This window comes from Phoenix dactylifera, chromosome 12 (genome assembly GCF_009389715.1).
Source record: "Phoenix dactylifera cultivar Barhee BC4 chromosome 12, palm_55x_up_171113_PBpolish2nd_filt_p, whole genome shotgun sequence".
Taxonomy (NCBI): Eukaryota; Viridiplantae; Streptophyta; class Magnoliopsida; order Arecales; family Arecaceae; genus Phoenix; species Phoenix dactylifera.
Window position 1 is genome coordinate 5,230,754 of NC_052403.1, and position 25,486 is coordinate 5,256,239.

The following is a 25,486-nucleotide window of genomic DNA, read 5'->3' on the forward strand; positions in this document are numbered from 1 at the left end:
ATTTACACTTGCTAGCCAGGAAAAAACCAACCCATGTCCATTAAGAAACAAAGCATAATCATTCCTCTAATAACATGGATTACTTCTATTGAATAGTAATTTTTTTTTTTTCTTATGTTGTAGAGTCTAATATGACAAATGTAAGACCATAAGATTTCGTTTAATGCATGAACCGAAATCAAAGACTTCCCATACTACATCTAAGAAGTGGCCATGGGGCCAGGAGGAATCTCCTCTTCTATCAACTACATCTTGCTTTTCATTGTGCACTAATCCAAAAAAATATCATTACATGCATTGATACACATCGCCATACCTATTGGGAGTTCTAGATGGATGGACATATTTGGTAGGCCACAATCAGAGTTAACTGCGTAAAATGGGAACTACATATTCCATCCTCTCAAATGGATCCTCTATATAATTCATACAAAATTGGATATTGAGCGAGGAAAAGTGTAACAATCATCTTATGGCAAGTTGACTTAACCTTCTCCATTGACTCATACATACTGTATTTGGGCCATGTTGTATTGCACTGCTACCTCACAAGTCATGGTCGCGCACTGGACCTAAGTTCAAGTAGGATCATAAACTTGAGTTCAACCAACATCGTGGATCCGGACCAGCCAGAATACCAAGCTATAGCCATGAATCATGACTCCTGTAACCCTTCCAATATTTGTGGAAACGGTGCTCCATGCCTTACACCCCGATAGATGCCGATCGAATTCCAGCCGTTGATTCTTCCCCCCAGCTCCCCCCCCAACCCCCGCCCCCGCCGATTCTGAAACCCCCAACTTTCCCCCTCTTCCCGACGGCGCACGATGAGACTACCTCCTCCGCTCCCAAGAAAACCCCGCCGGCCCTTATGTTGCTCCCGCGCCGTACCTTGCTCCAGCTCCGCCGCCCCAGATCCGCACCACCACGCTACTCCGCCGCCGGCCGCCGCCGACACCTCACTCCTCCGCCGCGACCTCGCCCTCCTCCTATCCCGCCCCTCCATAGACGCCGACCTCTGCCGAGAGACCCTCGCCCGCCTCTCCCCCCGCCTCCTCGACCGCCTCCTTCTCGATCTCCGGCCGGCGATCAAGCCCCGCCCAGCCCTCCGCTTCTTCTCCTTCGCCTCCGGCCACTGCGGCTTCTGCTTCACTCCCCGATCCTACTCCATCCTCGTCCACGCCCTCCTCCGATCTAACCTCGCCGCCCCCGCCCGCCTCCTCCTCATCCGCCTCATCAGTGGTGGAGCTGGTGGCAGCCTCCCCCTTCTCCTCGACGACCCCAGTCGCCGGTTCCCCGAGATCGTTCGCTCCCTCGCCGACACTGTTTCAGCCGACGAGCCGCCATCTGGCGCTCTCGATACCCTGGTTCACGTGTGCTGCACCCAGTTCCGATCCGACGGCCCGAAGCTCGCCGTCGCGGCATTCCAGATCCTCGTAGAGCGAGGGTTCTGCCCATCTCTGAAAACCTGCAACCTTCTCCTGTCATCGCTTTCTAAGGTCAATGATTGCAAGCATGCGCACATGGTGTTCGACAGAATGCGACAGTTTGTTGTTCCGGATGCCTACTCGTATACCCCTGTCATTGATGTCTTCTGTAAGAACCACGAGGTCGCTGAGGCGATCACATTGTTCTCAGAGATGGAAAGCTCGGGAATTCGTCCCACGGTCGTTACTTACAATGTGCTGATCGATGGGCTCTGCAAGAAGAGGATGTTGGATGAGGCGTTTCGGTTCAAGGAGAAGATGGTGAGGAGCTCAGTGAAGCCGAGCGTTGTTACATTCAATGTTCTCATCAACGGTTTGGTTAAATGCAATAGATTTGGAGATGTGGAGTCTGTCCTAAAGGAGATGGACGAGATGGGCATTTTGCCAAATGAGTTTATTTATAATACTCTGATTGACGGGCACTGCAGGATGGGGCAGAGTTCAGAGGCTTTGAAGTTAAGAAATGAGATGGTGGCGAAAGGGATGGAGCCAAATTCGGTTACTTATAATGCACTTGTAAAAGGCTTGTGCATGTCAGGGAAGATGGAGCTGGCCGAGTATCTACTAGATGAGATGCTGTCAAATGGTATGGAAATAAATGTCGGGCTATTTAATTCTATTATTTTCTGGCTTGTCACAAAGGCATTAAGGTTTGACTCTGCCTTGAGGCTTTTCAGGGAGATGTTATTAAGGAATTTAAGACCGAATGATTCTCTAATGACGTCAGTGATCAAGGGGCTGTGTGAGAATGGGAAGCATCGTCAGGCGATTGATATTTGGTTCAAAATGCTAGAGAAGGGTTTTGGTGTGAACACCATTACTTCGAATGCTTTGATTCATGGGCTCTGTGAGTCAAGGAACATGAAAGAGGCAGTTCGGCTTCTTCGCACAATGCTTGAGAAGGGATTGGCTTTGGATAGGGTGACATACAATACTTTGATTTCAGGTTGTTGCAAAGAAGGGAAAATGGATGAAGGCTTTAAACTTCGGGACGACATGGTTAAAAGAGGGTTTAAGCCAGACATTATTACCTATAATACGTTAATACATGGATTATGCAATTTGGGTAGGATGGAAGAGACTATCACGCTTCTTCATGATCTTAAGAATGAGGGTTTGGTTCCAGATCTTTTCACATTTAGCACAATAATAGATGGTTATTGTAAGGCTAAAGAAGTCCATAAAGCCAAAATCTACTTGAAGGAGATGGCTAGTTGGGGTTTAGAGCCAAATAGTGTCATCTATAATTCACTTATTGGTGGTTACTGCAGGGATGGTAAAATTTCAGAGGCTTATAATCTTCTAGATGAAATGAAGAGTAAAGGCATTGCAGCAACTTCTGTGACATACTGTACCCTTATGCATGGGATGTGTGATGTTGGTCGTGTTGAAGAGGCTAAGAATTTGATTGTGAAAATGAGAGAGGATGGTTTGGAATTGAATGTTGTAAGCTATACTATACTTATTGACGGGTATTGTAAGATAGGTCAAATGGATGAAGCAAACAAAGTCCTTGAGGAAATGCATGCTAGTGGGCTAGCCCCAAATAAGGTTACTTACACTGTCCTAATGCGTGGATACTGTAAAATGGAAAACTATGATGCAGCAGCTAAACTTCTAGATGAAATGCTGGATAATGGTATTGTTCCAGATGTCGTCACTTATAACACGTTAATGTCTGGTTTCTGCAATGAAGGAAGAATGGAGGAGGCTTTTAAGATATCTGATCATATGACTCAAGAAAACATGGTGTTGGATGAGGTGTCTTACACTACTTTAGTTCATGGAATAACTAGTGTAGGGTGCCAAAATGAAGCTGCTTCCATATCTGATGGAAGCATTATCAAGCAGGGAATTGGGCCTTAGCATATTAAGATATCTTCATGGACAACTGAACCTTACCAACTACCTTCAGAAGAATCTATAGACATCTAATGCATGCTTTAACATGCGGGGGACTCTCCATTTCCCTGGGGCTGCAATACAAATGCAAACTTGTGCCTGTATTCACCTTTCCTTTTGGAGATGGCATTCTTGAAGGTAGAGATGTATGGCATTCATGGCTGGCTGATGATCGTCGGCTGACAGGTTCTAATCTTGCTTAAACTGTGGTTTTTGTAGTCCATGGCTTTGCATCTTGAGAGTGTGCATGCATTTAATCATATCGTTCTTGTGATGCCATATTCATCTTTCTTTCTAAGCATAGCTATTTCATTCATATTTTTCTATGTGATCTGCCTTTTTGCAGGTTTTTATTGGAGTAACATTTAAGGGTGCACAGACTAAGAAACATAGCACATATAAGGCATGAAACTTGTCTCATGTTAGATGAATCCTTGTCTTAGTATATTCTTTCAAGTTGTACTCCTGTTTGATATGTATATTGGGAGAAAAATACATGGCTAGTTGTTTTGCAACTAGGCTATATTCCTGTTGTTTATGAGATGCGTTTCTTGAAATTGTGCAGAATCCCCATGCCTCTTTTCCTTGTTTTCTTTTGTATAATGGTATTTCATTTTAATTTTCCATTATGACCAATTTTATGAATTTTGTATCTGATTCTTGTGTTGCAAACATTATACCAAAGATCAGGGTTTTGATCAATTCATTCTCATTGGTTCTTAAACTTTCTGGTATTCCTGATATCACAAGATTGATTCCAACCTACCTTCCACAAGACTATCAAATCAGGATTATTAGTGGGTTGAATGTCGGTTGGATCGAATACAATCTTAATCCACTTGATTATTAAAATGACTTAAATTCTACTTGTTATTGAGATTTATACTAGATGTATTGATTCCTTTTTTTTAAGAAAAAGGTTTTGGACCCGTTACCTCTTCCATTTGCTTGTTCATATTTTTAGTAAAATGTGGAATGCAGTATGTATGAAACCTAATAATCTGTATAGCGACCATCTTAAATCAAAACAACGAGACTGTACACATATGTATTGACCAAAATTTACATCACAATCGACTATTCTCTGAAGACTACCTTGTTGGGGTGGGAAATAGTTAAAGACTTCGTCACTTGTTGGTTCTCGTCCTGCGTTATAGAAGCCGGTACGCGCCCATGAACCACCTCCATCATATACTATCTGGTTTCTAGTTATCATTCAAGGGATCCTTATTTTTTCCATCTAGAATTAGGAAAATAGGTGATAATTTTGCATCACCATTGTTTGCATCAATAACAAAAGTTTGATACAAGAACCGTCGTACCACCCTAAACCTTCCGGTTTGGGACGTACTGAGCTGCACCAGGGACTGACCAGTGCAGTTCCGGCCCTCGGTTCAAGAAACCAGCAAGGGATGGAGAGGGGGAGAAGGAAAGAGAGGAAAAGAGAGAGGGAGAGGGAGCGAGGGAGGTGCTGGGAGAGGGTGAGAGAAGGGGTTCGGAAGCCTTCCTCTCCTCCTCCACTCATTCACAGGAGGTGCTGGGCGGAGACCCTGTTTCGAATGAAACAAAGGCTCGATTGCAATTTTTTTCATTTCTTTGAGTGAAATCGGCAAACTGTGCTGACTTCACTTAAAGAAAGAAAAAAAATAGGGGCTCCGCCCAGCACCCCCAATGGATGAGTGGAGGAGAGTAGGGCTTCCGAGCCCCCTCTCTCACTCTTTCCTGATATATCTCTCTCCCCCTCCGTCCCTCTCTCTCTCTCTTTCTTTTTCCGCAGTCCCTGTTTCGAACAAAATAGGGGTTCCTCCCAACAGCCCGAGTAGAGGAGGAGAGGAGGGCTTCTAAGCCCCCTCTTTCTCCCTTTCCCAGCATCTCTCTCCCCCTCCCTCCCTCTGTCTCTCTCTCTCCCTCCCTCCCTCTGTCACTGTCTTTTCCTCTCTCTCCTTCTTCCTCTCCCCTCCCTCTTCAATTTTCCTTCATCAGTACATATGCCAGAACAACACGGTATAGTATCATAATATACCGTACTGCCGGCCTACCAACATAGATTCCGGTTCCGGTATTGCGGACCTTGGTTTGATAGACAAGACACCAGGACTTCTAGTTTGTACAATGTACAAGTGAATGGACAATAATATAGAGAAGAAGCACATTTTAAAAGACAAAACACGATATATTAGGAAGACACCTAAAAACTAAATATTATAAAATAATATGATTATCTTATTGACCATTTAATGATAATCAAACACATTTATCCATATTATAATTGTCAAAACCATTATAACTTTAACACAAGAAGAGTTCTAGTTAAGATTCCGATAAGATGCACAGAAGTGAATCAACTTTCCAAAGTGATAGAATGCGACCTTTTGTTATCTACCACAGGATATTCTCATGAAATTTTTCAAGATACAATAGCAGTCTTATGAAAATTTTTAATAACGTGATCATTTTCCTCAGTGCATCTGACTTGATTATTTCTTGTGAATACTAACTAAAAATCTATGTTATCTGCAGGGTAATTTTTCCAGTTTAGGATTTTGGTGTTGAACTCAAAGAAACCATCAGCCAAGCATCATCATTGATGTCAAGAAATAAGGTAAATTCCTTTGTTATTTCATATTATTATTTTTGTACGAAGTTACAATATGTTTGTGCTTGATTGCATGTACCTGCAGCTGGTTTTTTATTACTGAAAAGAAAAAAAAACACATTACTGTTTCACAGCTCTATAGAAAAGTTTCTTATGTCATGTTATGTTGCAATTTGACTAGGAGAAGGCCTGACGATTAGTGTTGGGGACAAGGAATCTTAGGCCCATGACATAAAACTAGAGGAACCTGATCCAGAGAACTAAAAATCCAACACCAGGACATCTCTGTGCCTTATAGATGTGCTTATGTGTGTACTTATGAAAATAGTGCATAATTAATAAGACCTTCACAAAATGTTATGTTAGACTTGATTTTTGCTTAGAATTGCAAAAAGTTGACACGTACTGGTTATGACGTCATAATTTAATGATTTTAGGTGTCGGGTGTTGGTGTCCATTTAGGAGTCCAAAATTTGGATTGTTTAGGTGACTCTGGAGACGACGTAAAGGATATTTTGTATTCAATAACGAAAATGCATTATGCTGTCTTTGTTAAGATTTCTCACTTGGAGCATTTGGATCTAAAAGAAACTGAAGAACTTAGATTTTGCTGGTGTCTCAAGGTTTTAGTAGGGATTTAGTTTTAGAATAAACAGGAGGGCTTAGAAATAGCCTTTTATTTCTCCAGGATCTACATTATGTTCCTCAGGAATATTATATGTGGATTACTTGAATCCATCTAGCTGGCAACAGCTAAGAAAAATTATCCAATTATATTTGCAATACCACATCGGCTGTTTACCATCACCTCTCAGTTTAGAATGAGATACTAGTCGGTTAGGAAGATGTTGATATGTGGTTCTTCAGAGGTGGCTACCTGCCAACAACCTTGGATGGCTCGTTAGGGTGAGAGAGAGGCCATGCAGGCCCTCTGCAGTAAAATGCAAGTCTTATTATAATATGATATTATTCTACCACAGAACACCATTCAGATGTGTCTCATTGAGAGAGTGGTTCCAATCATGGAGCTTGCTAACCAGGCTTCTTATGACAGGTCGTGGCCGCTGCAAGCCTGGGATCCTCTTACTGCATGAGCATGGTGAATGACAGGAGGATGCAATATTCTGGAGCATCATTTCTTCTTCAGACATCCTGCAAAAATGGGTTTGGTGCCATCTGTACATTGCTAGCTTTTTGATGCAAACTGCCGCGACAAGCAATCTTGAAGCACATTACATGACATAGATCTGTGATGTGAAGGCTTGTATCTCTGACAATGGAGACGAGCAAAGGTTTTACGGGTTTTTTTTATAACTAATCTGTCATTCTTTTATATTCTTTTACATGCTCATTCCTGATCAATTAAGCAAAAGCTATATATTGTTTTTTGTAAGTTTTTAATTCAATTTATTTGTGTAAGTTTTGAATCCTAACTTGTAACCAGTAACGTATATGTACTTGCAAACATAGTATGAAGCAAAATTGATTTTATAAATTCCTCTTCTACAAGCAAATCGACCGTTGTAACTTGATGTTAAATGTTGTGACTAGAAGTCCCTATGACAGTCCGGGTATGCCATTCTATGTTATTTTCCTAATGTCACCTAAATCCTATTTTGTATTGGGAACATCATCAGGTTTCACCACAGACATGTACTAGGATCCAAGATGCGGCCACTTCAACTAAGAGGTTAGAGTTGGAAACCAACCGTTTCTATGCTATTCCAGGGATCAGACCGTGAATTTTTACTGCCTGCCCATTGACAAGGTGAAATTCCAGTGCTTCTTTGACTCTAGTCTAATGTATTTAAAAGCAGAATAATCTTGATTTTAATGGTGTGATCCCACAGCAAGGCATTAGGAAGTGATTAAGGGACAAGATACTGAGCTGGAGTAACTAAAGGTTCATCTTCACACCTTGATTCTTAACTTGGCTAACTGATACGGGTATGCTGAACCTAGAAATTGCATGACTTGCTATAAATTGATGCTTTTCTGCTTCTGGATGAACGTACATCTTTGGATTCTTTTACCTAGCCTACGGTTTGAGCCCTATTAAGTACTGCTTGTACATGAAACTTACATGGTTTGATGATCTTTTTTGTATGTACCACATTCTCCCAAAGTTATACCACATTCTTCCAAAGTTTTTTTATATTGTGGTATAACATGATGTGTTGATTTTTGGACAGAGAAATTTCCAAAATGTATGATTATTTGTTTATGGACATTTTAAAACTTGGTATCATATTTCATGATTTTGATTTTATTTTGCAACTAGATGATTGAATTTGACAATGGATGTAAATTCTCTCTTTACTCCTTTTACCTTGTGTGTATTATACTGGCACCCAATTTCATCAGTTTTCTTGAGAAAAATGAAACCTAAAGTTAAGAATTGAGATGTTATTTTTGACAATTTTTATTTTACGATGTTATTATTCTACAACCTTCTAGTTCAATTCTTACTTTTAAAAAACCAATCATCATTCTAGCAATATTGCGAATGTCTTAGCCTCAAAAAAACAATTCTGTGAATGTCCACGGCAAATGCTTGCTGCTTGTTTATGGGACAAAATTAAGACCCCTCAAGAAAAAAAAAAAGTACGCTCTCTTTGCTTTTGAATTTTAGTTTTTTATGGGCCCGCCTATTATCATAAGCTATTGCAAAGGGTGATGTCATACGGATCCAACAATCCATCGAGCCTAATCTAATATAATGTTATATAATGAACGGCACTAAACTTACACGTTTGTACCCACAAGATAGGTATTTCTGAAGTCCTCTCTGAATGTGGGCAGATTGTTAAGGAAATAAATTAGCTGCTATTCAGATTTTAATGGCGCAATAAGTTAAAAATTCCTTGTGGTCGGTGGCCCACCAAGAAACTATCATAGCGTAAATTCCAGCACAATTTACTGCTCTTTTATGGAACTAAACATGGTGGACCTTATTATTTCAATTCAGATTTTGGAGCAAAATCGACAAAGATTGAAAACCGAAAACAGAAGATTGTTCTTGACCCTGATCTATGGCACCGCATGCAATCTTTTTATTAGTTCATCTTTAATACTAATTAAATTTGTGGCGAGTGCCGAACGGAGAACGCAGATTGGCTTTTCTGGTTGTACCCAGCCATAGATTTAAAGGTTAAAATCAAGAATAATATAAGCTAAGGGTTCAATGTAATGCCAATGCACGTGATGCTATAGTATATAGCGATGAGTGCACTCTACCAGAGGACTCCAGAACTTCATCCCCACAGACATATAAGTGATACATCTAAGAAAATGCAAGTAAATCTATCAATCCAACATTAGAAATTCCCATGGATATAAACCGAGCTTTGCAATTATTATGAAGAATCAAAGATACCGGATCGATCGAAAGGCTTTAGCTCCGTCAAAAAATTGAGTTCTCAAACAAAAGCGTGTGCATATGCCATTAGACCTTGTCCAGAACAAATGAAACAACGGCTTTAAGCTCAATATAAAAACAAAAGGGGAAGAAACAAAAGCAGCAACACCTTGCAACCTCGCGGATGGCAATATTTCTGAATTTTCAGAGAAGCAAATTTCTTCACAATATACATAGAACCCAACGAGTTATTTCTCTTTTTAAGTCCAAATCTACCAAGATTGCTATCCACCGCATTGTCACTCCCCCCCATCCTTCATAAACACAAGTGAGCTAAATCTTATAATAGACATGAAATTTTCCGTAAACAATTCAAGGCAACAAAATCATCACAGCATTTCCTAGTCTCTTCACCTCATCCATGGTGCTTCTATCCACCCTTGGCATTGATTCAAAGCAACCAGCCTTCGTTTGGAACATTAATGCACTGAAAATGGTTACAATATGAAAAATGTGAGCAATTAAGATGATTACCATGGAATGGAATTGTTGGGCTGATTGAAAATTAAGAGATAATTAAATAGTAAAAACATATAGCTGCAAACATGGCAATACCTAGCTATCATGCTACCATAGGCGGGAAAGTTCAACCGGCACGTACCCAGCCAATGCATATATGTATAACACCTCTTGACTTGTGAGCGGAACCCCTACTCAGTACTTGAGCTCACAAGATAACCCAATACCATAAAAAATGGCCATAGTTAAATAAGTGAACTTAAGTCTAACAGTGGTGGACTTGGTCCATTTCAGTTTGGACTTGGTTTCAAACCTAAATGTACAAGCAAACATAAGTAATCATATTTAAAGTACAAAAATAACTCCGAAGGTACATCCAAAAAATTCATTGTATACTTAAATACTTTTCTTCTGATAAGCATTCATAACTTCAAATTCAGAATTCAGCCCTTCGCCAATCACCAATCTCACTAAAGAAACACTAAGAGGCCGCATCCTTTATATTTATCAATATATATATATATATATATATATATATATATATATATATATATATATATATATGACAACAGTACCTACGTGAAAGCTTATGCATTACAAACAAATATCAATTGCTGAACTGGAAAAAGGAATAGGGCCCTAAGGGCGAGACCAAGGGTGAACGTCTTTGCAAATGACAGGGACTCAGACCAGCACTTTAGTGTAAATTTGGTACTCAATAATTCTTGTCAATTGACCCAAAAAAAAGTACCTGATGAAGTAAATAGAGCATGTAGATGACTAGCTCCTAAATGTGAGTGATAATGCCAAATTCTGGAACCATCTTATGTGAGGTTACTCTCTATTTTCCAAAAAACTTATGTAAGGTTACTTGAAACCCCATCCAGTCTAGACTGCGTGAACATGCACAACACGTCAAAGCAGCACATCCCCTTACGTTTGCCAATAAATACTGTCACAACCATATGAAACAATGATATGAAGGAATGCAAGGGATAATCACATGAGCAATGAAAGAATACCTCCACAAACAAGCAATGGGTCGAAAAACAGCATCATCATAAAGATGAGATGACAAATACCAGAAACATTTCAGGCCATAGTAAACAATGAAGTCTACACAAAGAACCCTGCTTCTATGTTCTGTTGCTTATGAAAACATTAATAACGAATGACGAATGATAACCAAAAGGATGTCGATGAAGCTGACACAAGCAATGACATAATGTCTTACCAATATGAGATGAATGAAAATCCAGTACATGACTACATGCATAACAATGCTCCTCCAAAATCATGCCAGACCAAAATAACATTTCAACACCATTTCAAGTTGGAATGCAACATGAAACTCCTTCCAATCTACATTTTATCCACAAGAAGAGTACAGGTGGGATGGAAATCAACAACCACCACCACAACAATGTTAACACCAGTGAGTATGCTGACACTAGGTTTCCCTTTGCTACAACTGGCAAATAATCAACGGGTTTGGTATAAACTCACAAACTTACAGGATACCAAAACCACATTGAGAAGACCATGATTCTAAAAGATCAGAACTTGAGAGAGAATAATGATTGAGTTTTCTCTTACATTTAGCCATTGAGTAAGCATCAAATATCTAAGAGAGATAAAGTCCTTTCAATGTAGCACACATTTGCCCAAATGTTATGCAACTCCATGCAAACTCTGGAAAACAAAATGTCAAAATTATTCCAAAGTCCAAAACACTGACAGAGGCACTACAAGCTGAAATCAACACTTTATGAAGCACAACCCAAGCTCCACTAACGTATCTTGTATCAGCATGCACACACCCACACGCACATGCTCACATGCACACTAAGAAAGCAAGCAAACAAACAAACAGAAAAGAGATAGACTGTTCTGCTGTTCGTGCAAAACCTACAATACTGAGGACTTGAGATGTGCAGCAGATATAATTCGAGGTTTCTTTTAGTTATGATAGCAGCCAGCTGCAGCCATAATACCCCAAAATAAAAATCACAAAGACTACAGGTTAAAATGCTGTATGAGGCAATTAACAGTATCGTGGCAAGAAGGGAATGTCTAAAAGTTGACACCTGTTCAAGAATGTCATTCTCCATGCCTGCTTAAAAGCCATAAATAATATAAAAATTAGCTGTGATACAGTTGAATATTTTAACAAATAAAATTTTGGAAAAAATATTAATTAATAGTAACTATGCACATATAAACAATGCATATAGTAATACTTAGAGAAACCAGTTTTCATGATTACCAGTGTGCCAACATTTGTGAACTTCGACATGACATAAAGTATCAAGCATAATATGGAGGGATGGATGTTACTGCTGCATCACAAAGAAGAAAACTACAAAGAAGACAGAATAAGATGAATAACGAGCGGTCAATTTTCAATTTCTATCTAATTGTTTGAGAAAATAGGTAGAAAATAAGATAAAATGATGAAAAGAGGAAGAAGCAAGAAAAGGAGATTTGTTTTTTTTTTTTTTTTTTTGTTGGGGGGGGGGGGGGCAGCAAACCTTTATTAAGTGACCAGGCATACATCTCTTAGAAGATTCAGCTTCTAATTTCATCAAGGTGATCCTTTTCAAATCTCAAACATAACCCCCCAAGCAATTTCTCAAAATCAAGGATTTATTCTACGGGATGCACAACCAACCCAACAGAGAGCATACCATTTTTCGCATTTACAGTATTTGTGCATAATCCCCCCCCCCCCCCCCAAAGAAAAAAAAAAAAAGAGTCAAAGGATTACACTAGCTGCATCATGTATGTTTTACATTGTATCTCAATTCCCACTTTTCACATTGATAATATAATTCATTGAAAGAGAACTCATTTCTGGCTGTTAATCAACCATAATTTGTCAGTAAATTGATGTCCTTCTATCATTCTCTATGACAGTTTTGAAAAAAGAATTTCTACAAAATTTTGAAGTTGAACAAATAGAATGCCTATAGCATAGTCAATATTTGTACTATAACAATGGCACGCAAGATAGCATGAATGAACCAACAAAAAATTGAAAATCTGCTACTAAAGCAAACAATTCTTTGGAGATAAGAATGGAAAACCGAACATTCAAAAGCATGTCAGAACAAATGAAGCATCAAAAGTAACCATTAATGTAGAGCATTGGGGGAATTAAAGAAAATACCAGGTTGAGACACAAGGACTTCAAATGACACAAATTTCATTCCATCCCGGCTAACTTGTTTCGCAATAATGAATTTCGGTTTTCCTGCCAAATATGCCCAAAAGAAAAAGTATGATTGCTAAGGAAAAGTCACCTCAATCACAACAGCAATCATCTTTGATCACGTTTACTCCATAAAAGATATAAATAAAGATGTCACAAGCAAAACAAAAAATAGTCCGCATTTACCTATCATGATCTTAATCTACATATATATTTTGGCCAAAATTCATAAAGATTCTTTCTTATCAATCAAAGATCTGATTGCCATCAAGTACTCAGCCTTGACAAAGAAGATATGAATGATGATGACACGGTCAAAATGGAAAAAATGCTCCACTTCTAACCATTCTAGATTTTACTCTATATATGTTTCATAAAGGTTTTCTGTTACCCAATCAAAGAAGCACTGACATCAATCAGCCAGCCTTGAGCAAAAAATATCTTGTCTACACAAAGCTGCTTTTGTGAATCAAGATATGATCCACCAAATTTTAGAAAGTTTTGTTACCAGCTCTCAACCTGACATCAACCCTCTATGAATCTGTGATGAGTTCAAAACTGGGGTACCTTTGGGCAACAAAAATATTTGTCACGCAACCAAGTGAAGGCAACATAACAGCAGATGCCAGATAGTGAAATCTACCATGCTAGTTATGCAATTTAAGCTCATGCAAGCGATAAGAAACCCTAGATTCCTTTAAACTTGGAGAGATGTCAAACCAAAAATAAAGAGGCAAGATTTGATATGGGAACTGAATAAATTTCTAATAAACAAATTAAACAAGCCAACAGACCAAATTCAGATTCAGCCAACAATAATAACTCATTTAGTAAAATTAAACTAAAAATATCTAAAACCATGACCTACCAAGTATGCTTCCCTTACAGACACATCACCCCCATAATCCAACAAAGCATGAGTGATTTATAGAATTATTAAGCACTTAACAGAATGTACGGATTTATACTATGGTAAGAATGAATTACTTTTGACACAATAAAATGATATATATCAATTCATAGTAGATCAAGAACTCGTCAAAGATATACTTCGAATAAAAATTACACAAAGTTCAATTTATTCAATATTCTAGTTACAGAGATCTGTAATCAAAAGGCATAAGGCATTTAAGCAAGAGAGAGACAGAGAGAGGGAGAGAGAAAGCTCACCTGCTCAAGAACCCTAGCTGAGCTCTTCTCCACAAGCCTCGCCAAGCCCTCCAGCTTGAGCAGCATCTTCGTATACAAGTCCTCCAACTCGGAGGTGTACTCTGCCGCCCCTGGCCCCACCAGCCGCTCCAATCTCTCTAGGCCGAATCCCTCCGCAGAGGACTCCAGCAGCCGCAGCTCCCTCTCCGCCTCCCGGAGGCTCTCCCCTTTCTTGCTCCCCCTCTCTCTCTCCCCCTCCTCGATGCCCCTCGGCCAGCACGGCATCCACGGGAACGCCGACGCCGGCGAGAAGGAGCTGTACTGCCCCCGGAAGGCAGGGCCTACGTTGATGACGTCCAGCGATCTCGGCTCGAGGGCGCCGCTGCCAGCGGCCGTCGACCGGAACACGAAGGCCCGGTACTCGTGGGTGTGGACCGCGTGGTTCGGAGATGGCGAGGAGGCGAGGAGGAGGAAGATGCAGGGCTTCGGAGGGAGATCGGGATGGGCAGAGCCGGGGCGGTCGTCTAGGGTTAGGGTTGGGTATTTGGAGAGGGAGAAGGAGACGGCGAACTCGCGCATGGAGGGGTGGACGGGGGAGCGTCGGCGCCCAGAGAACCATCCGAGGAGGGCGAAGCCGGGGGGGCGGTGGTCGGCGGCGGCGAAGGCGCGGCGGAGGGCAGGCAGGTCGAGGCGGCCGAGGGCGTCGTAGAAGCCCATGGGGGAGCCGGAGCAGAAGATGCCGGTGACGGTGGCAGAGAGAGGGGACTGGCTGGCGGCGGCGGAGGTGGCGGCGGAGGGGTCGTCGTCGTGGAGATCAGGAGGGGGGAGGCGGGCGACGTGGCCGAAGAGGAGACCGTCGACGTCGCCGGGAGAGGACGTGAAGCGATGGATGATGGAGGCGAGGGTGGGACCGGAGATGGAGATCTTCTCGACGACGGCATCGTCAGCCATGGCGATCGAGAGAGAGAGAGAGAGAGAGAGAGAGAGAGATTTGAGGGTGATGAGGGTACGATCGGAGGGGACAGTGGGGTCATTCGGGGAAGAGCGGTTTTGGGTCTGAACGATTCGACTACGGTTTTAAAACTCGCGGACCCGAGTCAAGACTCGTCCGAGTGGTGTTGTCAAAGATCCGTTAAAAAATCAATGGATCGGATCCAAAATCAGTTGAATTATTTACGGATTGTATTGCTCAGAGTTTTCAGTGGTTGATTAATTGGGGGTAAGCCTTAGCGTAATCCCATTGTAACCTAAGTTTTATAGGTTCATTCTTCCTAGATTTCATAGTGGCAAGAGCGTGCTAGTGATTTGATTTATTATTTTTAATTGGAAAGACCACTCTCACCACCCATATTTACTTTTTTTTTTAGCATTACTAATACCATCTCAAATCTTAATTTTTCTAATTATATATCATATTATCACAAAATATTTTGTAAACATCCATCCAATAGCAATGCGCATGGCATAAACTATTTTTCGGATGAACATGATGTGGGCTTTTATTTCACTTGAGTTAGCACGGCGTATATTTGAGTAGATCTAATGACGTATATGCAATAGACCGTAGATGGTTAAGTTATTTGGATTAACCAAAATAAAAATTTTGGTCAAAAATTCTTAAAAACAAAGAGTTATATGAAACTATATATTTTATTTTTTGTATCTATAATAAATTTATTATATTAATGTTTTACTTTTGTATTTAATTTGATGTGTAGGTTAGACTTTAATTTTTGGATTTTTTTAATGATATAGATGATTTGATCTGCAATTTGGATAATCTATAATTAACTTTAAGTATAGATTATTGTATCTTGGATGATACCTGATTGATTTTAAAATTATTTTTTTTCAAAAATAGATCTTTAAATCTCAATCTTGATTTTAAAATTATTTTTATAATAAATTAAAAAATTAATACAAAGTTTATGATGCACTTCATGTTGGATAATCGATAACTATGAAAAACCAATCATGACATAGCGATGCTAGCGAGCATTCACTATTCCACAATATATTCAGGTTAACGCGGGAGTGTGGCTCCTTCGAACTATCCATATTTATTGAAAGATAAACAATATTTTTGATTGTATCGCCTTCTTATCTCAAAAATATTTTTAAAAAAATTATTATTTTTTTAATTTTGTTGCCCCATTCACGGCAATGTGAAGCGCTGTTTGTATAAAAAAATACTTTTAAAAAAACAATCACAGCTCCCCCGGCGTGATACCGAACGAACCGTCGGATTGAGCACGTGCTGCAAGATTGGCGGCACCGGTCGGAGCCTTCGCCTGGAAGATCGCCTTCGTCTCCTCCGGCTCCGACCCGCTGAAACCGCTATAACTCCAGCCCTCACCTTTCCACCTCCTCCCCACTTACAATGTTTAGAAAATCGCAGTGGCCCCTCGAGAACTGGGCTTTCCACCTTTGGCCCAAGAATTGCTTCCTAGCCCTAGATTTCGAGAGCTCTCCGAGAACTCGAGCCGCCATGGACGAGGAGAACACGGGGACCTTCTGCCGGACGTCGATTCGGACGAGGAAGATGGCCGCCGCTCTCGAAAGCTCCTATAACAGTACCCTGGTGGATTTCATCTCCCCCTTTTCTTGTTGCGCGAACCATTGCAGTTTCAAATTCTATGCTCTTGATTTGAATCGAATTGAATTGATGCCATCTTTAACAGATTGAAGGGATTGTTTATCTCTTGTTGAATCTGACTCCTTTTATCGATTATTTACTTTTATATGCATTTTTCTGAGCGAACGCCTTTAATATATATTAGATTAGACGTGAAAATTGTTGAAGTCGTTTTCTTTTTTAGTCAGTGGAAGAGTCAGGGTAGCTAAAGTTTCGATTTTATTTTATTTTTGTCATGTTTTCTTCCTTGAACTAGTTTCCCTTTCGGATATCAATATTGAAAATTTAGTGACTTTAATTAGTATCGAGGGATTGGAAAATGACCATGCTGGAGCAGAGGTGATTGAGATTAAATGATGAAGATGATGCTTCTCTAGATAACGATGATCGAGGTCTGTTTGCATCTCTTTTGGATTTTTTTTACCTTTTGGATGTTTCTCACTGTCACATATTCAGAATTTACGCAAACACCCTGTTCCACTACTTCACTAGATTATATGTATAAAAAGCTTAGTATGAAGTTGGTGGCATCATAGATCCTTATGGAGCTTTGTATTTTTAAATTTTCAGGTACTTGATTTCAGCTGCTCCATGGCGGCATAAATCAAGAGATGTGCTAAGGGTTGCAGCATTACACATGTAACTTTTCTTATTTTGGAGGGATCTTTAAAACAATTTCAAATGCTGATCTCAAAAGCAAAGTGCTATTTTCAGCACCATCCTATTTCATGAATGGTAAGAATTCATATTTTTCTGTTGTTTGAAGTTTTTTGTGCATCTGATTACAGCTTGTTGTTTTCTGTTGCCCATTGTGTCCCATGAAATTAGTATTATAGAGATTGAACATGACTTACTTAAAAATAGCAAACTATTATTCTTGTATAAAATTAAGAAAAGATAAACAGAAAGCATGACAAAAATATCATGTTTATAAATAAAACAAGAAAATAAAAGTTTTATTTATGAACGCTATCATTTTATTTCATAAGTTATGACTATAAAGAATAAAGATAGAAATTTGAAGATGCGCAAATGTTCCTCAAATTGAAAAGGTGAAACTTTGTTGCTGATAATATTGCAGTAAGAGAACTACGCAAGTATTATTTCCATTGTCTGATAAGTATTTCACAAAGTAATATAAGAATTCCATTCCAATCCCACTGTCCTGTGCGGCACTCTCCAATAGATTATCTTCAGTTCAACCAGATGTATCCATAAAGAAATATTTATTAAGTTTGGGGGCATAATAATTTAATAGTGAGCTCTGCAGTATTCTGCAGAGCAACATGCTATCTGCTTATTCTATTTGAGCAGCTTCTTTGATCTTTTGTCTAGCTTTTCTTGTCTCATAGCTTATTGTTGAACTTAAAGCACTGGCTGAATGTGATTGACTCTTCATCTACTTATAATTTGTATAATCAGTTTAGTGTCGTCATTAAACCAGAGGTGGAGGAAAGGAACTACTCCTTTGGAACTCTGGCAATGTAGGTTTCAGTACCCTTGAGTTCTCAATAATGAAGCTGGCAATTTTCTGCTGTTTGAATCCCAACGCTAGTGACAGTTTCCTTTTCTTTTAATTATTTTCCCTAAGATCAGCACTCTGAGCACACAGATTAATCTCTGTCATATTCTCTAGCCAGTTTTAGGTATGATGGTTATTGGACTACTTGTTTAATATTCATGTATCCAGCTGACAAATTTTGTTTAGTATGCTCATATGCCATGTATCATGCAAGCTTGTGCATCTCTTTCGCTCAGACAACTCAATGTGAGTATGTGACGCTATAACTGCTGAAAGACATTTATAGATATCGTTGTCACGCTTCAAGCCATGTTGCTGTGTGAAAGTAGAGAGTTGGATCAGTTAATAGCATACTTGAAAATGAGCTTTTTCATCAAATTTAAGCTGGCTGTTTCCCTTGACACGATATAACATCTATTATGGGCTCGTTTGGTTCGCGGGAAAAGAAGGGGGGAAAGTGTGGTCAACGGGAAAGTAATGAGATGCCTCTTGTTTGGTTGGAGTTTTCAAAGGAGAGAGAAGGGAAAGTTGTATTCCCATGGGAATGTGATTCCCACATTTCATGGGAAAGTCTTTCCCATGAGAAACATGGGAAAGTTACTTTCCCATGAGGCGGGAATCACTTCATTTTTACTTTTTCCCAAAAAGTCCCTTCAGTATTAAAGAAGCATTAAAGAGGCATTAAAAACCTAATTTTTATTAAGGGCATAATAGGAATTATATATAACTTTCCTAGGAAAGTGGATGGCTAACCAAACATAAGCACCTTGGAAATTTGTCACTTTCCCATGGTCAACCAAACATGCCAAAAATACTTTCCTAGGCATCCTCTTCCTAGGAATTTGTTTCCCAGGAATCATATTCCTAGGAAGGAAAATGCTTCCTGCGAACCAAACGAGCCCTATATGTCTGTAGTGTATGGTCAAAAGCAGCAGCTAAGACTAGACCGGCAAAAGCACTGGACAATGCAAAGAAGGCACCAAGGAAATTCATACAGGATGTAGGCACTAATGCATGTCTGTAGGATATTAACGGCTACCTGCACCTATAATTTGTCTCACAGCTTGTCATTTGCTTTTAATTGCGACAGGCAAATCTAGAGGCATTGCCTCCGCATGTTCCTTCCTATTTGATGGCCACAAAGCACTACATCCCATTCCCATATCTGCACAGTTTGTGTGTATGCTTCCAATGGAAGGAGATTCTGTTCATGATGTTGTCAGGTTATACTCAATGACATCCAATGTTCAAAGTTTGTAGCCTGATCTTTGGCTTGATTGTTATCAAGAGCTCCAGGTTGTAAAGATTGCTTTGAGGTTAGGTTTGTTGAGAAGAAAGGAGGTTCGGTCTCTCTTTGTAAACATTATGATGTTAAACCATATGTACTTGAATGAATGATAAAAAAATGTGCATTTCAGGATGCAATTACATCCTTGTCTGCAAAATTTTGTAATTCACTACAAAACGAACTGATCAAAATTATAATCAACAAAGTAAAAGAAAGTAGAGCAAACTGGCATAGTTATGATTATTAATTAATAACAAATCTTAAACTTAGCCTTAATAATATAATTATTATTGAAATGTAGAGAACAATGCCAAATTAAGGCTCAAATAATCCGAAGTCCTTTAAAAAATAGGGGAAAAAAACGGAAAACAATAATTTTAAAAAAGAAACAGAATAATGGAAAAACTACATTCCCCCGACTGCTGAGCTTCCATTATGGATGGATGTTGCTTTAGGCTTTCAAAATTTGTTCAGCAGATGGGGAGGTCAGCTGGAGGAGGCTCCAGGGACTGCAACACTCCGAGTCCATCTTCCACCAGGAAAGCCATGGCCAAGCCCCAGGTAATATGAACATCCAAATGGCAGTGCATGAGCCAGACCCCTGGATTGTCCGCCACGAACCGGATGACAGCCCAGCCGTTCACTGGCACCCCGACGGTGTTCCTCATCGGCGGGTCGACGAGGTTGAACTTGGCAGCGTCCTTTGCAGCGTTGAAGTTCCCGAACCCCTGGGCGAGGATGTAGAAATCATAGCCGTGGAGGTGGATTGGATGGTTCTCAGCAGCAAATATGTTGGTGCCCTGGAGCACCAGCTGCACCACAGATCCGTACTTCAACTTGTACACCTTCGTTGCTGCAACGGGCTGCCACAGGGAACGGCTAACGTTGGCCGCCGTGTAGTCGAACTGCACCGGCGGCTGGGCCGGGAAGTCGGCGGTGAACACGCCGGGCATGCGGTGGTGGTGAGCCTGGAGGATGGAGAAGTTGGCTGGCAAGACGAAGGAGAAATTGTTCATGCTCGCCCCAAAGCGAGTACCGTTTGGCCCGCCGCATCTCTTCCCCGGACGGCAGTTGAACAGCCCCAGGCCCACGGTGAAGAAGAGGTTCTCATCTACTCGGCCAGGGATGTCAACCTTTTTCAGGCTTTTCAGGCCGGTAGAAAAGGCGGCGGCCGTGGCGGTGTCGTTGTAGGCCGGGAGGATCGGGAATGCCGGTTGGGTGATGCCTTGTCGAGGCTTCGCTGCAGAGCAGCCGCAGTCGTAATCGAGGATGGCGGTGGTGGTGGTGTTGTCGAAGGGGACGCCCTGGGCGCTGGCGTAGGCTCGGGCGGCCATGTAGTACCGGGACGGCGGCTGGTCCATTGTCACAAGGACATCGGTGGTCTGGCCTGGGCCCAGCATGAGCACCGAGGTGGTGAAGGGCTTGGTGTAGGAGGCGTCGGCTCCGACGACGGTCATCTTGTGGCCGGCAATGGTGAAGAAGAGCTCGGTGTTTAGCGCTGCGTTGATGATCCGGAGGAGGTTGGCCTCACCGGCGGCCACCGAAATTACCGTTGTGCCTGCGGATTTAGTTAGAAGGAATGCTTAGCTTGAGAAGAATTCATCCAGCCAGTATAAGCCCAACCATTGCATTTGCTTGGTTGAATTGGCCGAAATGGGTGGTGAAATGAGAGAAGAACCCGCCCACCTTCGCTGGAACAGTTGTAGAGATCGCCGGGCTGGCCATTGATGGTGAAAGCGTCAGAGGTGTTCGGAGCTGCTCCTGTCCGTGTTGCCTTTCTCACAACATCAATTGGATTTGCATCCCACCACTCTCCTGTTTATCAGTATTATACTTGATCAGAATGATTTATCACTGCGTTGTTTGAAGAAATCTCTGTATATGGCTTGGCTTATTAAGTCAGCTGGGTCACAGTTCAGGCTTATTGCAGCGTGCAAGAGTGTCCGTTGTAGAAACATAATTTTAACTGAGATCTTAGCAGCATGTTAAGTTAAATCATTTGAGAAAAAGTTTCTCTTTCTTGTATACATAAGAGCATATGGTCTGGTCCATCTTTGTATGTAATGAGGTCCCAATCAAAGTGGGTTAACTCCTGGTCAATATGCTTTCGTTTTGTTGCACACTCAAGGGCGTAAGTTCCTATTCAAAGTTGTTAAACTCTGCGACCCATTGGATTTTTTTTTTTTTTTTTTGCGATAACGGTTAATTATACACTTTTAGTATGCATATATCTAAAAAAAGTCAAAAAGTAATAAGTCTCGGAGTATTCTAGGCAGCTTCCTCTCACTAATCCAGAGAGTTCCTCCAGAGTGCTCAACCACATACAAGGCCACCTAATCAGCGGCTCCATTGGCCTTTTAGTACATATGCTTGGCCTGAAAGGTAACGTCTCTATTGGCTTTATTGGCCTATTGAACATGCAGTGCTTGATATAGACCAGCCCAAGCTATTCCCAACTCCACCCTAAGAACACAAGTGCCAAAGATCTGGCACTTACCAGCTACAACCATCTTAGAGTCTGTTTTATAGATTTGAGTGGCATAAATTTCTCTTTCTTATGCACTCAAGGCCTTAGGCTTATAGATTTGAGTGGCATAAATTTCTCTTTCTTGTGCACTCAAGGCCTTGGTCCTAAACTCCTAATCGAAGTTTGTTAACCCTGTAGCCCATAGACCTGCGAAATGATGCGATGCGGTTGCCTAAGCGGTGGTGCTAGTTGATGATGCATGTCCTTTTCTATTTTGTAGCAAAGTCAAATGACTTTTTTGTAGCAAAACTATTGCCTTTTCACGAAGGAAAAGATTCCTCGTAAAGCACACAGAGCACCCCTGAAAAGCCCCGAAAAACCAATTGTCTATAGAAATCTGAAATTTTTTATTCAATTTTTCCTTTTTGAAGATTTTTTTTTTAAAGACGATCAATTTCTACACTTCATGTCTCATCTTTCTAATTTCTAGGCTATGGATTACTGCCATAGCATCATTTGAACTGCAAACTGCAAGGTGGTCGATCAGTCCAACCAGATGAAACCCAGCCAATCAATATGCAAACTTTTTGCGGTTGGCCATCGTCTCCATTGACCCACTCAAGTTGCACGTTATCTACAGATGGCTTAATAGAAATGGTGCGTGGGGTCCCTCCATGGTTCTACCCCAAAAAGAATAACAGGACATATATCAAATGAAATGTTGGACTTCTCACACTTCATGTTAGTTATTTAATGTTATTTGAGAAGGACATAGATTGAGAGTGTTACCAAGAAGGATGGGGATCTCTCTTTTGGGCTTGGCGAATGGATAGGAGGTGTGCTCCTTGGGGTGGATGATGAGAGCTCCATACACAGTGGCCCTGAGCCAGGAGCTGTGTGCATGCCACCACAACGTCCCCTCTTGGCCCTCGACCGTAAACCGGTACGTGTAGCTCCCTCCAGGCCTTATCGGACACTGAGTCACCATCTCCGGTCCATCAGCCCATGCCGTTCTCATTTGCCGAACTCCATGCCTCGAAAACAAACAAAAAAAAAGAAAATGAAGAACTTGCCTAGTGATCAGAGCTATCTACGCCTATGAATGCAATGAGAAGAAGCAGTGGAGCAGACTTGCAATAAATTTGTACATAACGTGGGTTTGCATGCATGGTTTTCATGCACGTGCGCATGGGAATGTGCATATGTATACGTATATATGCATGTATATACCAGTGAAGTGTGACATTGTATCTGGCCCGGTTCACGACACTAATCACGAGGGTGTCGCCGTTTTTGACCTCCAGAGTTGGCCCTGGGAATTGCCCATTCACCGTAATGATGTTGTGGGTCTTGCACAGCCTCTTCACTGGCTTTGCTTGGACCTGAATACAGCATCCAAAGTATGTTTAAGAACTAAGAAGACGAAGGAGAGGACAGACTAGAAATGAGGTGAGTGACAGGAATAGATATCCATACAACGAAGTCATGGTAGTGAACTTCAGCTTTGATATGGGAGAAGAGAAGAAAGAAACCAAGAAGGAAGCAGATACGAGACCAGGACGGCATGACAGTAGTGTTTGGGTGAGCCTCCATAGCTTAACTAAGCCCTTGTTTTCTTTCTCGGAGAAAACCTAGGGCTTATTTGTTTGGAAGCTATGGGATGGTAATGCGATGGAAAGGGAGAGAGGGCTCTTATATATAGAGAGCATGGGATAGGCATAGAGCTAGGTAATGAGGCTGTTTTGAGGTTGGCGGATTACGTTTTGATTTATGGTGAAAGCCTTTAATTTGTTTTCTTTTAAATTAATGTCTGGTCAAGTTTCCATGTTCTCTTTTGATCAACCCTGTAGAAGTTGGTGCACCCACTAGCCTCTCCGTTAGAGGCAGTAATTTCAGCAATGCTTGTTCCACAAGCCTCCCCATGGATGAACCCCGTCAGGACAACACAACATGATGCCATGATGGCCTATGCTTTTCATGCATCGTATGAATTTTGTCAATACCAAAGCTCTACATGCAATTTGCTCACTTGAATTGGATGTCTACTTTTGCATGAACCTTTCAAGACCTGCGGTCCCTGGCACCATGAATTTTGTCAATACACAATTTGCTCGTCTATAGAAACCCTCCAATATTCCTTGCAAACGACAAGTCTCTGAGGTTTTGGTTGGCGTTGCTTTAGGGGGTGCAACTTCTGTTATAGTCATTGTATATGACCGTACCCATCTGCATATGGAAAAGAGGGGGCTGAAAAGCTGCATGGAGGCCGTCTCATGTCGACACCCTCTTCTCAGCTGGCTTGTTCTTCTACAGAAAGAAACCTAGACGTACGCTAAATCGATACAACTCCTCCGGGCTGCTTGTTATAGATGCTTTCTGAGTTATGATTTCTTCTCTTGAACTGGCAATCATCTTATAATCCAATCACCTTTTGTCAGTATAGTAGTAAAAAAATGAGAAGTTTTACTTGCTTTTATCAAGTCTCGAGGGTTACTTAATCGATGACTTCGCATTGATAAAGAAGTTGAATTAGGTGGTCTTTCCTTTACATGTCAAAAAATTGGATCCAGTGGTTTCTGACCTCATCTTCTCTCCATAAGCATGGAATGAACATGAGAATCAATAAAATTGGTAATCAACGTTAAATAAGCATATTTTCTCTTAAAAAAGCATCAAACAAGGCTATGAGATTAGGTGTGTAGCGTTACTTGCACCTCACTTGTTATCATGTATTATAGTTCTGAAAAATACTTGCGTCCATCAATTGATTCCTTGAGGTCTCCCTGTCAGAAGATTTCCAACCTAGCCATCTGGCCGGTCTACTTATTGGGCTATTATAGTACAAGGCTACCTAATTGCTTGGTCCACTTCACTGATTATCTCTACGACGATGACATAGCAACCATCCTCCAATGTGGTTTTTAGAGAAAATCTAAAGCATTGCTGATAGAGGCATTTTACCAACCAGTTTTCTTCCTTAATGCTGGATGTTTTCCCTTCTGATTCAAGGAAAGGGGAATACTGTTGAGAGCTATTTAGTCAAACCAGTTAGCAATGTCAAATCAAATCCTAAAGTTAGGAAGAGTACAGTTGTTCGGCCAAGAAAGAGAAGATAATCTTGGTAGGACGAGACTGAATTCAGGTGGAGACTACTATTGTTGATTTGGAGTGAATTGGCAGCTAAGATGGCACCACCATAAACAATGGTTATTGCACCAAAACGTTCACATGTAAATGGTTCCTTAGATCTCTCCTGCAATCCATGTGGATGAAGGGAGGAGCCAAAAAAAAAAAAAAAGGTGAACCGCTCCTCCCACCAACAATAAGATAGCGACGCAAGCACAGAAACCAC

The 25,486-nt window shown here is 40.9% G+C and overlaps 3 protein-coding genes and 1 long non-coding RNA gene across 19 annotated transcripts; 2 read left to right on the forward strand and 2 right to left on the reverse strand.

The window, feature by feature from the left end:
- Nucleotides 1–752: 752 nt before the first annotated feature.
- On the forward strand, nt 753–8,207 carry LOC103708925 (pentatricopeptide repeat-containing protein At4g19440, chloroplastic-like). 4 transcript variants are annotated; one of them, XM_039132400.1, is made up of 7 exons: nt 753–3,575; nt 3,736–3,792; nt 5,910–5,991; nt 7,040–7,277; nt 7,623–7,675; nt 7,714–7,753; nt 7,836–8,207. In XM_039132400.1, exon 1 carries the CDS (start codon nt 828–830, stop codon nt 3,351–3,353), a length of 2,526 nt encoding a protein of 841 aa, XP_038988328.1. In that variant the 5' UTR covers nt 753–827; the 3' UTR covers nt 3,354–3,575; nt 3,736–3,792; nt 5,910–5,991; nt 7,040–7,277; nt 7,623–7,675; nt 7,714–7,753; nt 7,836–8,207. The 4 variants fall into 4 exon arrangements, with proteins under 4 accessions (XP_038988328.1, XP_026661125.2, XP_038988327.1 ...); XM_026805324.2 differs by having other exon boundaries at nt 7,623–7,753; XM_039132399.1 differs by having other exon boundaries at nt 7,714–8,207.
- Nucleotides 8,208–9,489: 1,282 nt separating this feature from the next.
- LOC103708924 lies at nt 9,490–15,273 on the reverse strand. 11 transcript variants are annotated; one of them, XR_005514345.1, is made up of 6 exons: nt 14,244–15,273; nt 13,032–13,115; nt 12,129–12,221; nt 11,950–11,975; nt 11,459–11,554; nt 9,491–9,830 (listed from the first exon to the last, which is right to left on the reverse strand). XR_005514345.1 is itself a non-coding variant. In XM_026805326.2 (3 exons), exons 1-2 carry the CDS (start codon nt 15,171–15,173, stop codon nt 13,068–13,070), a joined length of 978 nt encoding a protein of 325 aa, XP_026661127.2. In that variant the 5' UTR covers nt 15,174–15,272; the 3' UTR covers nt 9,490–9,830; nt 13,032–13,067. The 11 variants fall into 11 exon arrangements, 1 of the variants encoding a protein (XP_026661127.2); XR_005514351.1 differs by lacking the exon at nt 12,129–12,221; XR_005514346.1 differs by lacking the exon at nt 11,950–11,975.
- Nucleotides 15,274–16,267: 994 nt separating this feature from the next.
- Nucleotides 16,268–19,809, forward strand: LOC108511374. 3 transcript variants are annotated; one of them, XR_003386026.2, is made up of 4 exons: nt 16,273–16,803; nt 17,160–17,249; nt 17,428–17,592; nt 19,295–19,809. It is a non-coding gene; the product is annotated as an uncharacterized LOC108511374 (long non-coding RNA). The 3 variants fall into 3 exon arrangements; XR_001879571.3 differs by having other exon boundaries at nt 16,276–17,249; XR_003386025.2 differs by having other exon boundaries at nt 16,268–17,592.
- Nucleotides 19,810–20,016: 207 nt separating this feature from the next.
- On the reverse strand, nt 20,017–23,790 carry LOC103708923 (laccase-3-like). The gene is made up of 5 exons (XM_008794035.4): nt 23,611–23,790; nt 23,365–23,516; nt 22,924–23,168; nt 21,354–21,482; nt 20,017–21,225 (listed from the first exon to the last, which is right to left on the reverse strand). The coding sequence occupies exons 1-5, from the start codon at nt 23,725–23,727 to the stop codon at nt 20,138–20,140; spliced, it is 1,731 nt and encodes a 576-aa protein (XP_008792257.2). The 5' UTR covers nt 23,728–23,790; the 3' UTR covers nt 20,017–20,137.
- Between the last annotated feature and the right edge of the window lie 1,696 nt (nt 23,791–25,486).

Coding starts and splice junctions, on each gene's coding strand:
- LOC103708924 (XM_026805326.2), bottom strand. CDS start 15,173: ATGGCTGACGATGCCGTCGTCGAGAAGATCTCCATCTCCGGTCCCACC. Junction 13,116..14,243: donor CAGCTAGGGTTCTTGAGCAG/GTGAGCTTTCTC, acceptor CATATTTGGCAG/GAAAACCGAAATTCATTATT.
- LOC103708925 (XM_026805324.2), top strand. CDS start 828: ATGAGACTACCTCCTCCGCTCCCAAGAAAACCCCGCCGGCCCTTATGT.
- LOC103708923 (XM_008794035.4), bottom strand. CDS start 23,727: ATGGAGGCTCACCCAAACACTACTGTCATGCCGTCCTGGTCTCGTATC. Junction 23,169..23,364: donor TACAATGTCACACTTCACTG/GTATATACATGC, acceptor TTTGTTTTCGAG/GCATGGAGTTCGGCAAATGA. Junction 21,226..21,353: donor CTACAACTGTTCCAGCGAAG/GTGGGCGGGTTC, acceptor CTAAATCCGCAG/GCACAACGGTAATTTCGGTG.